At 46.4% G+C, this 16,334-nt stretch overlaps 2 protein-coding genes across 4 annotated transcripts in view; one reads left to right on the plus strand and one right to left on the minus strand.

The window, feature by feature from the left end:
* Positions 1 to 1,512, plus strand: part of LOC140076819 (G-protein coupled receptor 4-like) — a 52,201-nt gene extending 50,689 nt beyond the window's left edge. For all 3 annotated transcript variants that reach the window (XM_072123556.1, XM_072123555.1, XM_072123557.1), the window contains exon 2: positions 186 to 1,512. In XM_072123556.1, the coding sequence (XP_071979657.1) occupies positions 217 to 1,251 (1,035 nt within the window). In that variant the 5' untranslated portion in view covers positions 186 to 216 and the 3' untranslated portion in view covers positions 1,252 to 1,512. The remainder of the gene's footprint in view (positions 1 to 185) is intronic.
* A 1,903-nt stretch (positions 1,513 to 3,415) lies between these two features.
* SPTBN4 (spectrin beta, non-erythrocytic 4) overlaps positions 3,416 to 16,334 on the minus strand; it is a 75,722-nt gene continuing 62,803 nt past the window's right edge. Inside the window, exons 23-37 of the mRNA XM_072123553.1 lie at positions 15,992 to 16,081; positions 15,001 to 15,279; positions 14,310 to 14,440; positions 12,566 to 12,770; positions 11,747 to 12,124; positions 11,422 to 11,666; positions 10,639 to 10,777; positions 10,459 to 10,543; positions 8,495 to 8,691; positions 7,737 to 8,404; positions 5,575 to 5,638; positions 5,058 to 5,335; positions 4,796 to 4,969; positions 4,667 to 4,709; positions 3,416 to 4,393 (exon numbers count right to left, since the gene is read on the minus strand). Of these exons, the coding sequence (XP_071979654.1) occupies positions 4,232 to 4,393; positions 4,667 to 4,709; positions 4,796 to 4,969; positions 5,058 to 5,335; positions 5,575 to 5,638; positions 7,737 to 8,404; positions 8,495 to 8,691; positions 10,459 to 10,543; positions 10,639 to 10,777; positions 11,422 to 11,666; positions 11,747 to 12,124; positions 12,566 to 12,770; positions 14,310 to 14,440; positions 15,001 to 15,279; positions 15,992 to 16,081 (3,138 nt within the window). The 3' untranslated portion in view covers positions 3,416 to 4,231. The remainder of the gene's footprint in view (positions 4,394 to 4,666; positions 4,710 to 4,795; positions 4,970 to 5,057; positions 5,336 to 5,574; positions 5,639 to 7,736; positions 8,405 to 8,494; positions 8,692 to 10,458; positions 10,544 to 10,638; positions 10,778 to 11,421; positions 11,667 to 11,746; positions 12,125 to 12,565; positions 12,771 to 14,309; positions 14,441 to 15,000; positions 15,280 to 15,991; positions 16,082 to 16,334) is intronic.

Consider the following 16,334-nt stretch of genomic DNA (forward strand, 5'->3'; position numbering starts at 1 on the left):
TAGAATGACCCTTTAACCTGCACTGCCCTCTAGTGTTCATGGGGAAGAATGAGCAATTTATTTTCCCTATTATTTTGCTTATAGTTCTCAACACCAAATGATATAATAAAGCTGTTTTACATTATTTCTGTTTCTTTGCTTGATGTAAGTCTTTGTACTGACGTGACTGTGTTTATTCCCATCAGGTGCTGCCTGAGGATCCACAACGGTTTGCCCATGGCGTGTGGAATAAGCTGTGACTATTCGGCTCCATATGAAGCCACGCTCTTCCCCATTATCTACGGATTGGTCTTTATCTTTGGACTGATTGGTAACCTGGCCGCCATTGGCGTGATCTATCAACATGTGAAGAGGGGTAATGTCCTGGGAGTCTATCTGGCCAATCTCTGTGCCTCAGACCTGTTGTACGTCTTTACCCTCCCAGTCTGGATTGCCTACACTGCCAAAGATGACTGGCTTTTTGGGGCACTCAGTTGTAAGATTGTTGGGTTTTTCTTCAATGCCAACCTGTACACGACCATAGTCTTCCTCAGCTGCATTGCCGCTGATCGCTTTGTAGCCACCGTATTCCCGTTCCGGGCCAGGGCACTGCGGACAATGAAAGGGGCTATGATTATATGTTTTGTGGTATGGCTGATTATATTGGGGTCCCATTCTGTGTTCCTTGGGCGGGACGAACTCTTCAACTCCAGTCTGAACGTCAAGCTTTGCTATGAGAAGTACCCAATGGATCAGTGGATGGCTCGGGTCAACTATTTCCGTATCTTTGTTGTCTTCCTCATCCCCTTGATACTCTTGGTGGTCTCCTACTGCTGTGTGGTTCGGGTGGTTCACAAAAGTCACAGCTTGGAAAAGGAACAGAAAAAAAAAATAATTGGTCTCCTAATGACCATGACGGCCATATTTATCATCTGCTTCCTGCCGTACCACATCGTTCTCTTCATCCGCTCTTACGTCAGTGAGCAGAACATCTGCACCTGTACCATAGAGTACAACGTGCGTCCAGCTTATCGCATCACCTTCTCTTTGACCAGTCTAAGCAGCGCCCTAGATCCTTTCATCAACATTTTTGTCAGCGAAAGCATTAAGCAAGATCTCCTGAAGGAAGTGCGAGCGTTATGGTCCGGCTTTCGTTCCATACGTCACGCACGGAGCTCTCGACGGACCACAAGGAACGGTGGATACAACACGGTGGTGCAGCACATAGAGAATGATCATCTTCTAGAGAGGAAGGAGGAGACTCCACTGTGATCTATGAGAGTGGCTGATGTATAAAATGAGACGTCGTATACTCCAACATTGAGTATGTATCTCTCCGTTGGTCGACGTCGCATCCGGGAACGGAAGAAACCCCAGAGACTTGTTTAATGCCTTCCCTCTTTTATTCCTCTCCAAATCCAGACAAGTGCATGGAAAGCTCTGGAACTTTTATTTAACCTGCTGAACTGAGCCCCGTGGGAAAATACATTTGTACATATCAATGTCTTTTGTAATAGCTGAATATTCTTTAAAATAAAATAAAAAATGTTTTTGTACTTTTTTTTTTTAAACCATCTTAGAAAACCATTTCTGCCGTCAGGAACAGAATCCAATGGGAGAGGACGTTCCCTACTCATGCATTATAACCTATGGCATGCAGGCTCCAAGAATCCTCCAACACTCCATGGTTCTTATGGCTGAGATGTGTATGTGAGTAGCTCTTGGCAACAGACCTGGTGGCGTGTTTTCTGTCGCTAATCTTTTGACTAAAGCTTGTTCCTCCTTCGAGGCTTCTGACCTTCCCATGAAACATAAAAAAAAATGGATATAACCAACATGCTTTGCTTCTGAGCCAATATGGCCGCTTGTAATTTCATCTATAGTTGACTATTAAAATGGACATGCTGGACAAGCCCTGGAGTAAGGGAGAGATTAGTGAGGGGTGCAGATGCCCAGTAATGCAGTTTTTTTCCCCCTAAAAATAAATAAAATAAGAATCGTATCAGAGGTGAGATTGCAGCAGGGTTCGTGCCATGCAGATATTCTGTAGGATATGAAAGCGGAGACGTGCTGTGGCCACCTATTATGGTGAGAACATGGTCGGGGAAGCTCCGAGAAAGATGGAGGTTCCATGTGGTAGTTGTTGGAACTTTCTATTATAAGGTTCTTGTGAATTTTGTTAGATGCCACCCAAAAGAGTTGAGTTGACTACCTAACACCATGTCCCATCAGTGCAGTCCTTCTGTGCCCAACATCTACTGCTAATGTTCGACCAGCAGTTCTCCCCAGGGGGATATTTTAGGATGTGCGGATAGAGGAAACCCATGAGAGATCTGTCCTCTCTCCACAACCATGGTAACAGATCGTTATGATAGGGATAGTAACAACCAGGCTGTAGATACCCAGTCAGTGCTTACTGTGGTGTTCAGCTTGTGGTTGCAGTGACCTGAAACTCTAATGGGTTATTGTAGTTGTTGCGAACTGCTACTGGGATCCCCCTTCATTATGGATCCTCTACATTCCGTGTGATGCCCATGGTGCACTGTTGTACCCTGAATATGGCTCTGCCCTGCCTTGTGGCCTCTGCTATGTACGGTAACAGGTGTATGTTGTCAAGAGCTTCCAATACAATGGACGAGATATTCGGATATGAGGACTCAACCTCTTCATACATTTTCCTCACTTCTTGCTTGTTTTCTCTTTAATCACCTACACGGATCTAATTATTTCCTCAGAACGGTTTATAGATTTACTTCGTACCTCCAAATCCATATGTGCTCTTTCGGACTCTCTTGTGCAAACGCCAAATATATCGGTCATTGTATGTGACTAATCCAAACTAAAGCTGACTACTTTACTTTTTGCTATAGCCAAGTCCTCCTCCTCCTTGGCCATATGAAAAAATGGCCTTCAGGAAAAAAAAAAGATTAAGTATAATATATTCCCAATTGAACAGGTGTAATACCTCCCTGTCTCCTGTGGTGGCGCTGTAGATAAACTGAACACCTGCTGCTGGATTTACCAGCTCAACATTTCATGTTCCAGCATCGGGACATGATGAGATCATGATGGGGAACTCACAATGTATTGTTATGTAAGGTTACTGTACTCAATAGACTTTTGGCCGACTGTGTTCAGGGAACAGATATCGGGAAAGAAAACGGTCAGGAATTTTGAAAAGGCGGATCTTTTTTGTTTTTGTGGGGAGAAAAGTTGCCACCATAAGTGCCCTCCTTTCCCCATTCAGGACACATGCATGCTCAGTCATACTGAGTATCTATATGCAAGTGTGAGCTATGAGTAGTCAACACTGACTGAATGTATGGAAACGCTTCTGCAGATCCAATATGGTGAGAAATACAATGAGGTAATCGTTGCTGAAGGGTTAATTTATAAATGTACTTTCTTAAAAAGCTGCAAAATAAAAGTAACACTTGTTGTACCATAACCTACAGGTAATATCCTCACTTTTCGGTAGAAATTTCCTAACGAAGAATAAAGCCTCGAAGGATACGTTGTGCTGTACGGTGGAAGACCTTATGGGTTTGGGTCATGTGTGAATGTGTAGAACTCGGATTCTTCTATCCATGTGCCGGCAGGTCTGTATGACTGAAAATGACAACTCATACAAATGACCTTCTGGTCTCTCCCCTAAAATCACACAGCGGTGCAGCATCCACTCACACATTGCACCCTGGAGTCCCCTCCTGCTTGACCGCCACAAGATACAAAACTAGAACCTCTGTCCTCTCTCACACTCCTAATGCCTGTGCTCTTCTAAAGTCTCCAACCCTTCTAAAGAAATCCTGCCTTATTCTAACCAAAGTTCTCAGGTTCTTCGCCCCTTACCAGACCCCACATGGTCACCGGTAGCGAGCGTCTGGATTCCCACCATGTTTGATATACTAGAGGCGTAGGCTACACGGTAATAGAGTGTTGGCCATACATATGCATGTTCACCAGAAACATTACACCCCCAGAGGAACCAAGAGGGAATGCTGTAGGATGGAAGTTTCAGGATAAAAGTATCAACACTCAAAGAGTTTTTCTGGATAGGAAAACTATGTTCAGGAAATGCATAGACATCAAGATTCAGTTCCAAAACATCTCAGGAGGCTTTTTCAGACCACCTGTAGAAATAAGGTCTGGAAGGGTTATCGCTGCAGGTGTGTCTTCTGCTCCGGCTCAACCTGAAGACGGAAGAAGTAGAAAATTAGGGGTTTGTAGGAAGCTCCATGCTTCCCCCTGTGGTTCACTTCTTACGCCCCCCCGCGCTGGATCGGCGATCAGACTCTCTTTTTATGTTGCCTTCGTCTGTGGAGGAGGTAGTAAGGAGAGTCTGGCTCCATTTGGCGATCTCTGTATGTTCAGACACACAAGTGCCTATAGCCGTAATCCAGTTTTTCATCTCCTCCTGCAAAAGATGGAGGGGAAGAATAAGTTTGGCTACCTGCTGCTTCATGAAGGTATCTTAGCACAGAAGATTATGGAGACTGGACCCTTTCTCTGGTGAGAACCTGGTAGACCCCCACAGATTGGATCATAATGTTCTATCCTTTAGATGGTGGCCATACATCTTGGCTATAGAGTAACCATTGCATGTCCCACAGCTCCATCCCTAGAACCCCTCCACACGCACACTTCTAGCCCCTGCCCGGATAAATGATCACCAAATCAATGGCCTCACCTCATCTTTTGCTTGAAAGAGGAATTCTCTCCCATCTGTCGACCTGCAAGATGAGACATTTCAGTTTTAACAACTCAATCGGCCCCATCCCTGACCAATCCTTCTTACGACCAATGACGGAAGCCTCACCTGAGCTTGAAGACATACTTCTTCTTCTTGTACTCGATTGCTACCTCACAGTTCGCCCCGTGTAGATTTAGCAGGGGTTCCCCCCCATGTGTAGCCCCTGAACTCTGACTCTTTGCATCCTTATAGACCCCCAAGTCCCCTTTGTTTAGTACACAGTACAGGTTTACCCAAGACCTGTGGGACAACAATAAAAATATCAGATGGTTCGGAGTCACTGGGGTCACTGTTGTCATACATGTGGTACAATATTGTCTGCACTCACCTGTTTGAAGCCTTTTTACTAGGACCATCCAACTCATGTTTCCTGAAGAGGTATCCTTCTTGTTGTACTGTATGGGTGGGCGGAGGTGGAGGTGGTGCACTACTCTGTGCGGGGGCTGAGCGGGATCTCCGGGCTTCACCCGCTGGTTGGTTTGGGTCCTTAGGTCGGGGTCTTCTCCTGGGCTTCGGTCGGTCTCTTGCCCTTGGGCGATCAGGTCTTGGTGTCCTTTCTGGTAGCTTCTCTATACCATTGGGCAGTCGGCCAGGAGAATCTTTACTCTGAGTATTAGAAAGAAGAACCGCTAAGCAGAGCCGTCCTCCATCGTTATTCACTGACTACATGCTGCTTTCAGAGGATACTCCTCGAGACTGACATTGTACAGAAACGCCAAGCTCCAACGTGACAATATCAGAATATTCTCACCATATAAGCAGAGAATTTCTATGGAGTATAATCCGCAGTCAATTCTACTTCATATCCTGATGAACAATGGATATTATGGCGTCCTGATACTTACCGGAGTGTTCTGAGACGCTTCCTTTTCCTGCAGCTGCTCCACAATGTCTGCAAGTGTCGCCTTTCTATAGGAAGAGATGATCAACAATTGACTCCTAATATAGACATTTAGTCCTACGTTCTTCCATGTGATGCTCTATACTCCAACTATCAGACAAACTGGAGCACATCTCATCCATAGACAGAACCCGAGGCTTAGGCCCCATTCACATCTCATCCATAGACAGAACCCGAGGCTTAGGCCCCATTCACATCTCATCCATAGACAGAACCCGAGGCTTAGGCCCCATTCACATCTCATCCATAGACAAAACCCGAGGCTTAGGCCCCATTCACATCTCATCCATAGACAAGACCCGAGGCTTAGGCCCCATTCACATCTCATCCATAGACAGAACCCGAGGCTTAGGCCCCATTCACATCTCATCCATAGACAAGACCCGAGGCTTAGGCCCCATTCACATCTCATCCATAGACAAGACCCGAGGCTTAGGCCCCATTCACATCTCATCCATAGACAGAACCCGAGGCTTAGGCCCCATTCACATCTCATCCATAGACAAAACCCGAGGCTTAGGCCCCATTCACATCTCATCCATAGACAAGACCCGAGGCTTAGGCCCCATTCACATCTCATCCATAGACAAGACCCGAGGCTTAGGCCCCATTCACATCTCATCCATAGACAAGACCCGAGGCTTAGGCCCCATTCACATCTCATCCATAGACAAGACCCGAGGCTTAGGCCCCATTCACATCTCATCCATAGACAGAACCCGAGGCTTAGGCCCCATTCACATCTCATCCATAGACAAGACCCGAGGCTTAGGCCCCATTCACATCTCATCCATAGACAAGACCCGAGGCTTAGGCCCCATTCACATGGGTATTTTCAGTCTGTAGAATACAGAATGCATGTTCTCCCACCCATAATTATAACCCGTGTGGTTCCAGCCTATAGGGGTTATCTAATCCCATAACTTTTGTAATAAGCAGCAATGGATATGAAACTTGCCAGGATCAACTAGGACTGTGTTCACACATGTTGGCCATTTTACCATATTACAAGCCATCTGAGAACTTCTTCAATATCAATAGGCAAATCATGTTTTTAATATTTCGCCTCTCAAAACCGTGCCGTAATAACTGCAGCTATTTGCAGTAGAACGTGTAATGTCCCGCAAAACGGGTTATCACTAAATTTAGCTCTAGTTAATTTCCTGGTTGGCTGAAAATGGTTTGGCCAGATCTCCGTGCCACCTTTAAACCTCCTTCCCCTTTAAGGCTGGAGTTCCTTTAGTTTGACAAGTAATCCTTGCTACAGGTATCCTTTGCTGCCATCTACTGCGCAAATAGACCCCTGCAGTATAGCAGGCCAACTACTGAAGTTAAAATGTGATATTTATGTTATTTTGCTAAATTTGTTATATTTCCTGCACAATCCAGGCTGTGATTGGTTGGTGTTCTGGAAATCTCCAGAACAGAAAGCCTATACATTCTCTTTCTGTCTGCATTTCTGGGTTTTTCTGCTCTTTTTCTTGAGATTTCTTTTGAGAGATACAGCTCTACACATAGATTGATGCCCAAGCAGCAGAGCCAACCTGGCTCCCTTTTCCAGCCTTCTGACCATTGGATCAAGGCTGAGGTACTCTACATTCCTACTTCATCTCAGAATCATTGTCACAGCCAACCAATCCACCACCTTATGTGTGACTGCAGGAAGAACCATTATCAGCCTGTTACTGGATGCTGTGTGGACTGTGGCTGACATTTTACATGGTCCAATATTCCTATAAATATAAAATATGCTAATGAGCCTAGGGGCCAGTCACCAAAGCCCCTCCAGGCTCCTTCATCTCATAATTATTTGCACCCCCAGCAAACTTACTGCCCGTCTTCCTTCTTCTCCGTGCCGGTGACACCACCTGGCCCTAAGCAATCCCAGCTGTGAATGTGTAGAGAAGATCTAGACGATGTCATCGGCTAGGACAGAGAAGAAAGGAGGAAGGCAGTAAGTTCTTCTGGGGGCCTCCAGTAATTATGAGACGGCAGAGCAGGTAAGTGATGCTGCTCTATGTTACCAGAATGTGCAGGTAGATTTCCAATTGAAACCCCAAGAAATCAGAAGCCCTGCTCTCCTCAATGGGACTATGAAGTCCTCACCCTCCTGGCTTGTCAGGCTCATTCCTTGGTGTTTCTTGCTCGATGGACTCCTGCCTATCCGGCCGCCTCTCGTGCCTATCTCTCCTCCTCTCAGGAAGATCGTGTTTTGGGGTCTCTTGTTCACTGGATCCTTGTCTTTCCAGCCTCTTGTCATGTCTATCCCGTCTTCTCTTCTCCTCTATCTGCTCTGGTTTAGGAACCTCTTGCTCACTGGACTCCTGGCGTTCCAGCCTGCGATCGTGCCGATCTCTTCGTCTCTCTGCGTGGCGGCTAGATTTCCCCTCTACTTTATCGGTGGCTGAGCTTGGTGTGCCTTTTACTTCTGAGCGCTCTGCCCTGGATCCTTCCTGAGCAGGCGGTGGCTTCTCGGTTACCTTGGCCTCTACGTGGTCGATCTTTGGTTGCAGTCTTTCTGGTTTCATCTCCTGCCGTACATAGCCCACCCTGGCTTCTGTCTTCTCCGCTCTTGTTCTATGGCTTTCCATATGGATCCCATTGGGGACGGACAGACTGTCCTTCTGATCTGGTTTTGTTTCTGACTTGTCGTGAATTGCCGGCTGTACAAAGGGTGACGGACGCGTGGAAAAGTCGGTTGTGTCAGGGAAAACTTTACGACCGAGGAGTGGGGTTGCTGGTTGCTTGCTCTGCTCGGCTTTCATTTTCTCCAGCTTTCAAACCAAAAAGGAAGAAAAAGGGTTCACAAAACTTTATTCTACATGGTGCTGCCCCCCAACTACACTGCTACAATGTCTACTTACCGTAGTAAGCCGCCTCAGAGAACTGAATCTCTCTTCCCAAGCCGCTGCAGTTTTCCGGAAGGCCTCATGTCTTCGTATTAGCTGCTCCACCTCATCCACACTGTTGCCCAGCTCTGGGCTCTTCACTATGGGCTCCTGTGCTGTTAGCCAGGCCTCGGCCACTCCTGCTTCCTGGGCAAACTGGTGGACTTCAAGCACTATATACCAGGAATAGAAGTGAGAAAAGTTACACCTGCAGCCATGGGACAGATTTATTTATAGAGCACCATTCATACCGAGGTGCTGCGCAAAGAAATAGAGGGTTCACATACATTAGACAAGAACATATGGAAGTACAAAAACTACAGAGATCTGGAATAATTAGGAGGACCCTGCCTGTGAGGGCTCACACTCTACAAGTGAGGGTAGATGGAGACCTGAGGTGAGGGAGCCGAGCAGTTATTGTAGATTGTAGGTGATGCTGAACAGATGGGTTTTCGGGTTATGTTGGAAGGTGGGGACAGTGTGACACATTTGGTAGAGAGTTCCAGACTCTAGGGGGGAAGTCCTGGAGAACGGATGGTAATAGAGTGAAGCAGAAGATCCAGTGAGGAGCGGAGATAACGCGTGGGACGTATTGGCTCATGACTAATAAAAAGTTGGTGAGTGATGATGGACACTTTTGTGGATGGCCAAAGAGGTCTTGGCGTATCTCTGTATTAGGCTGTGTGCTTCATACTGGCCGCAAATCGGGGAAGCGTGTGGCCCGCTGGAGGGTCCTCATCTCTTCTATCTCCATAGGTGCAGGAATAGGACCTGCTCTATAATCTGTGACGTGCGCTCGGATTGACTATGGGTTATCTGCAGCGGGTTACATTACCAGTTACTACTGAGGAATCTGACCGCAGCTTCCGGCTCCAGAAAAATTGCGGCTTTAAGGGAACCAGTTTTGGTGATTTGGGCACTAAGGCCCCTTTCACAGAAACGGCCATAAAACTAGCCACTCAAGCGGCAGCTAGCATACGGCCACCATTGTGCACGGCACGTTGCGGTGAGCACACACGTGTTACTGTACTGTTCCGCCGCCGGAAACGAGATAGAACTACGGCTCGGTTCTGGTCCGGGGCGAGAATATGTTAGTGTGTAATGGACTTAAACCCATATTAATACATATAATCTTAAATACATGTATAGACATTGTACAGTCAGTACAGTGAGTCAATGAAGCCACCAGAGCACAACCCGGCTCCATTGTGCACGTGTTCTAGGTATGGTGCATGCACCATAATAAATCTCTAGCTTTATGTTTATGGCAGGTTTTCTATGTATCATTAACCCTTTCTCAGTCCAGATAGTTTTGTACTTTCCTTACAACTGGGTTCTTGCACGGAGCAGTTATATCCACAAGTCGTTGCATCTACATAATCTTATTAGGAACTTTCCCATATTTAGAAGACAAAAACCCTGCGGCATATTGTTTGCTGCTCGGTGGAGTTAACCCTAGAATTGGCGTATTGCATCAGTATGCCTTATACTCTACGGTATTCAATGCTGCATAATTAACTCTTGCATGACCTCAATAGCTGCAATATTAACCCCTACATTACACCACCTCTCCAACTTTGTATTATTACCCCTCAGAGGCCGCCATATATGGACATGAATGCCCCGGGGCGTCAGATGTTTGGGGGTTGCTGTTACAGTGTAACGCGCTCTACAAATAGAGCCCCATACGTTTTTTGCTCTTAATTCTCCCCCGCATTCATCAGGGGGGGGGGGGGGTGGAAATAGTGTGGGAGCTGTAAAGGTTTCCATGGCAATCCTAATTAGCTGGTCGTTAGATGGCAGGGGGCTGCCTGCCTCGTTCTTTATCAGGGAGGGAGATTAAGTAGGACATTTTGTGAAGTTAAATTACAGAAAAATGAATTCTAGAGGAATATGTGGATGTAGATGGCGCAGGACGGGCAGCGGACGCGTCTACTTACTCTGCTGCAGCCACTCCCAATGCTTCTGCCATTTGTCCAGCATCTCCCTCTTCTTGGCCATCAACCTGTCCAGACTCTGCTTAATCTGAAGAATAAATGAAATGGAGCCATGACCCATAGGAGCCATGACCTATAACCTAGGGTCACACAGAGATGTCCTATACGTTACGAGTCGCCTACCTCTTCTGTTGCCGGCCTCTTGTTGAGGACTAAGGACTTTCCCAGTTCCACACAATCTGCAATTCGCTTGTTTCGAGCCTCAATTTCACTCTTTAAACCTTGATGATCGCTTATGAGAACTTCCACGGAAGACACATCTCTAAGAACAAAAGACGGCGATTGTCAGTTGCTATATAGCGTATTCCTCGGAAAATAAGGCGGGTTCTGATTTCATATCTTCAGGGGATGACATTTATTCGTAAACCAAAAAATCAACATTTAATCAAATCTAATCATCTCGTCTTCTGGAAACATCATCGCTACTCTCCAAACCGTTCCAATTCCTTTGTGAATTTCTCAGGAGCCTTTAATATCATGAGCCCCAATATCCCATGTCTAACAATGACACTTTCCTTATATGAGCCTCTCTTGTCCATGTAGCTGAGCCACACATGGATATCTCTTGTTCTAGAAACACATTTCTTCTGAGTGGAGATGAACCTCTTTAAAATTACACCAGAACTGTTTTTCTAGGTGCAGAAGATATAGCCATTTAATGCATGCCTCCCAGTAACTTGGGTTTATATTTCAACCCCTGACTATAATGTATGGTTTATAGTAAAAGTCTTCTCATATGGGAAAGTGAGACCTTATGGGCCCCCTAGGCCTCTTGGGCCCGGTTGCGACCGCACCCTCTGCACCCCCTCAAGTTACGCCCCTGACGGTAACTACTAAAGTCACGGCGCTGCTTCCAAACCAATGTTCTTCTTGTGTTTCTTCAGTCCACCACCATGTTCTACATACCTGGGTTTTTCTCCTGTGCCAATTTGGCAAATAATACTATCCATCCAGGAGATTAGATCCCGCACGAGACCGAGGAACTTCATGCGATCACTAGTGGTCGTGATCTGCAACCTGCAGTCTTCACATGAAGTCAAGAGCTCCTTCCAGGATCTCATCACCTCCTGCTCGCTGGTGACTATGGCCGCTGCGTTTTCCCCAGCATAGACTGTCCGCAGCTGCGCAGCATTTTCCTGCAGCTGCCGTACCTGCCCATAGGAGAGAAGACTAAGAGAGTTAACCAAGACTTTGGGACATCTGTGGACATCATTGAATATATTAAGCTCACCTGAGTGACAAGGACCTGAATGTCATGTTCAAAGGAACTAAGTATCCGCTGCAAGGAGCCAGCAGAGAGCCGGGCTTCCTGCGCCTTCACCTCCGGGACCCTTTGCTTCTTCTCCTCCACCTGGGACAAGACATCTTTGCAATCATTGAAGAACTTATGTAACTCGTGAGAAGCTGAAAGCATCTGGGCCCTTGTCTCCATCAATTCCAGGAGATCTGCCCAGGCCTCGTTGACTCCATCTTTCCATTCTGCTATGGTGGCCGCATCCGAGTGTCCATAATCAATGAGTTCATCCACCATCTGGTTGACTGCAGAGATGCGTTCGTGTCCAATGCTTCCCGTCTCGTTGACAAACTCTGTGAACTTCTCTTGAAGAAGCTGCAAGCAGAATAATAATAGAGTAGGTTTACGCTGTTCTATTGGTCAGGGAACTTTCATGGAACTGGATGACTAGGACATTGGTTGGGCATCTCAAAAGACCCGTGGAAGAACAATGTGGCAAATTGTTCGATAGCAACATTTATACAATGGGTGGTTTCGGGTATTCTGGCCTAAGCAATCGTCAACTATGCATTGGACAGGTCCTACAAATGGTCTTGTGGCTAAAGGGAGAACCTGACGAGGGTCCCTGCTCTGATGATCATCTCAAGTGCAAGCAATCAAACCCCCACCCATCTTGCATGTATACTCTTGGCATAATACTAAACATTAAGCCAACTATTTTGAGCGTAACAGACCTCCTGGACCATACTTTGATCCTCCTAAAACCCAATGTTGATCTAAGTTTGGTTTTTCCAAAACCACCAAAGGTTCACTTACTGTCACATGCTCATAATCCTGTCCCAGTTCTGGAGAGCCGGCCACCACCTCCTTCTCCGCAATCCATTGCTCCAATTCATCCACTTCTCGACTCAACTGGAAGAGCCAATACTGCTGCTCAAGACGTCCTTTTCGCTCCTCCACCAGGTCCTTCAGAGACACGTAGAGCCGATCAATCTGAGACTGCCGCCTACTTATCTGCTCACTATGCAAGGACAGTAGTCAGTGCATTAGTAGGGAGCGCAATACAGACACAGTACACAGGTGACAAATCATATTGTAAAATTATCCAATATCATTCACCAAAACCATTGAGAAGAACTGTCTACAATACACATCCCCTTCTACAAAGACCTGCCTAAGCGTCGTACAGAGCGACCCAATACCGTCCAATGGGAGGAACCCACTTACGTTGATGCATATAAATTACTGGGACATACAATGTAATATTTGGTAAGTGAATAAAGTGGCAATTACATTAACTATCGTATGGAAATAAGTTTGTGGAAACGGCAGTAACCATTTCCATTACAGAAATTACTGACTTAAAGGGGTTGTCTACTTTAAGCACATTCCAGCAAATAATTGATGTGGTTTGTGCAATAAAATAGTTTTCCAATATACTTTCTGTATCAATTTCCTCTTGGTTTTCTAGATCTCTGCTTGCTGTCATGCAACAGGAAGATTCAGTGTTTACTTCCTATAGATAAACGGTTCATGGTCATGTGATATCACACCGGTGCAGGGCTCGTTAGCATCCCACAGCTCTGATTACACTCTGATATAACGAGCCGTGCACCTGTGTGACATCACATGACCAGGGATATAACCAACCGTGCACCTGTGTGACATCACATGACCAGGGATATAACCAACCGTGCACCTGTGTGACATCACATGACCAGTGATATAACCAACCGTGCACCTGTGTGACATCACATGACCAGTGATATAACGAGCCGCGCACCTGTGTGACATCACATGACCAGGGATATATAACGAGCTGCACACCTGTGTGACATCACATGACCAGGGATATAACCAACCGTGCACCTGTGTGACATCACATGACCAGGGATATAACGAGCCGTGCACCTGTGTGACATCACATGACCAGGGATATAACCAACCGTGCACCTGTGTGACATCACATGACCAGGGATATAACGAGCCGTGCACCTGTGTGACATCAGATGACCAGGGATATAACGAGCTGTGCACCTGTGTGACATCACATGACCAGGGATATAACGAGCCGTGCACCTGTGTGACATCACATGACCGGGGATATAACAAGCCGTGCACCTGTGTGACATCACATGACCAGGGATATAACGAGCCGTGCACCTGTGTGACATCACATGACCAGGGATATAATGAGCCGTGCATCTGTGTGACATCACATGACCAGGGATATAATGAGCCGTGCACCTGTGTGACATCACATGACCATGGTCCGATGCTTATCTACAGGAAGTAAGAAAGGAAGCTTCCTGTTGCGTAACAGCAAGCAGAGATTTTGATAATTTTGAGAATTTAGAATACGGAAAGTATATTGGAAATGTGTAGAACTTTTCATTACACAAACAGATAAATTCTTTTGCTGGAATGTGCTAAAGTGGACAACCCCTTTAACATCTGCAGGTAAGTGGGAGTGGTCACTGTTGTGACCTGAGGATTGTATTCATCACTTCTGTAGCTCTATAGGTCTCTATGGTTATAGAGGAGATTGTCACACTCTCACCTGTCAGGGTGTCCCAGATCCAAGAGGCTGCGACACTGCCGGGACAGCTGAGCGATTGTCTCCTCGTAGTTCTCAATGGTCTGTTCCACCATAAGGTGCTTTTTAAGAAGCTGCAGTGTGCTCTGCTCATCCTGGCCACAAGGAATGGTTATGTTACATATAAATCATTCTAAAAATACAGATTTATATGCAAATGTGCATAAACCCTTTGAACATTCTCATTTTATACTTTCCTGATGGAGGCATTCCTCATACATGACAACAGATTCTCTGCAAATATTACATTTGGGTTACGTAAAGTCACCACTAGAGGGAGCTCACCGGCATATTTCATGATGATTGTAGTGGGCTCCCTCTAGTGGTGCATGTGGACCTCTGCAATGTTATCTTTTGTCTGATGCAGGGGATTTGGTGCTCTGTCTTTAGGTCTCTTACTCCAGCCCTGCATTATTATTTGAATGGCCCCAATTTCCCTTTGGTGGTAACACAGGAAAACCCATAGAAAGACGATTTCTGGGGGAGTTAAGTCACACTTACCGTCGAGGAATCCTTCTCGACAAACCTTCCTTGTTATCTACAGAAAATCTTTGTAATCTACTCCAAATATTATTTGGGCAAGATAAAAGTAACCGGAGGAAAGGCGACCAGGACGAGGAGACCCGTGACCCCACTAAGTGCTTCTACGGCTCACCTTCCCCTTCTCGTCATTCATCATAAGAAGCTCCTGTTCGCTCAGCCAGGTCTCCACTTCGCCCACATCGAAGTAATACTGTTGCACCTGGTAGTTGATGTCCAGAAGTTGCTGCCTCCTCTCCGTCTCTTCTCGCAGAACATCCCACATCTCTCGCAGACTCTCAAACCCAATGCGAACCCCTTCTGCCTCTGGGGTCCGAATACTGGCAATGGCACCTGCTCGCTCCAAGATGTCGTCCACACGGGGGGAATGGACCTGGATCTCCCTCCTCAAGTTCTGGGAAAGCGGAAATGTAGAAGAGACTCATTTTATATGAACGTTTTGTATTGGCTTTTGTGCGGTTGTGCCCTGGACTGCAGATCAACGTGCCTCAATGGGGCAGATTTACTTACCCGGTCCGTTCGCGATCTAGCAGCGCGTTCTCTGCGGTGGATTCGGGTCCGGCCGGGATTCATTAAGGTAGTTCCTCCGACGTCCACCAGGTGGCGCTGCTGCGCTGAAGAGCATCGGAACGCACTTGAATACACCGGCCTATCCTGGATGAAGGTAAGTGCAAGCTCCGTGACCCTTTCAGTTTTTTAAATGCGGCGGTTTTTCCGAATCCATCGGGTTTTTCGTTCAACCACGCCCCCCGATTTCCGTCACGCGCATGCCAGCGCCGATGCGCCAAAATCCGATCGCGTGCGCCAAAACACATACAGGGAAAATCGTCGCAAATCGGAAATATTCGGGTAACACGTCGGGAAAACGCAAATCGGGCCCTTAGTAAATGACCCCCAAAACTTGTGTTGAGAGTAAGACGAATTGGATCTCCGGGTGTTTGGCTACACCAAGGGTTAAAAAGAAATTTGTTTTTCCAAAATATTCTATCCTTACACTAGGTCATCAGTATCTGAACAGCAGAACCCCCTCGGATCAACTGTTTAATGACCCAACGCGGTTCAGATGATCCGCTACATCCGGTATGGTTACGGGAGACGGTACTTACCTGGTTTTTCTTGATAAGTTGTTGTACGGTTTGCAAGTTGCTGCCGTGATCTTTCGATGTAGCCAGAGGAAGTCTTTCTTGTACCCAGGTCTGTTAATGGAATAAAGAAGGATCCATGATGGGTCAATACGTCCATATAATGTCCCATATAATGTCCCATCGCCCCTCGCTGGTTATATTACTATGTCTCTTGCCCTGTTACTTTGTATCTTGCCTGAGCTTTTGTCATTGCTATTCAATTGTTTATTCTGGTTGATTGATCTTGGCTATTGTACCTTTGACTATCCCTTTTGGACTCGGATTCTGTACGGTCTTCGTTGTGAACCGGACCCCCTGACCTCAC

The sequence above is a fragment of the Engystomops pustulosus genome, chromosome 9 (genome assembly GCF_040894005.1).
Source record: "Engystomops pustulosus chromosome 9, aEngPut4.maternal, whole genome shotgun sequence".
Lineage (NCBI taxonomy): Eukaryota > Metazoa > Chordata > Amphibia > Anura > Leptodactylidae > Engystomops > Engystomops pustulosus.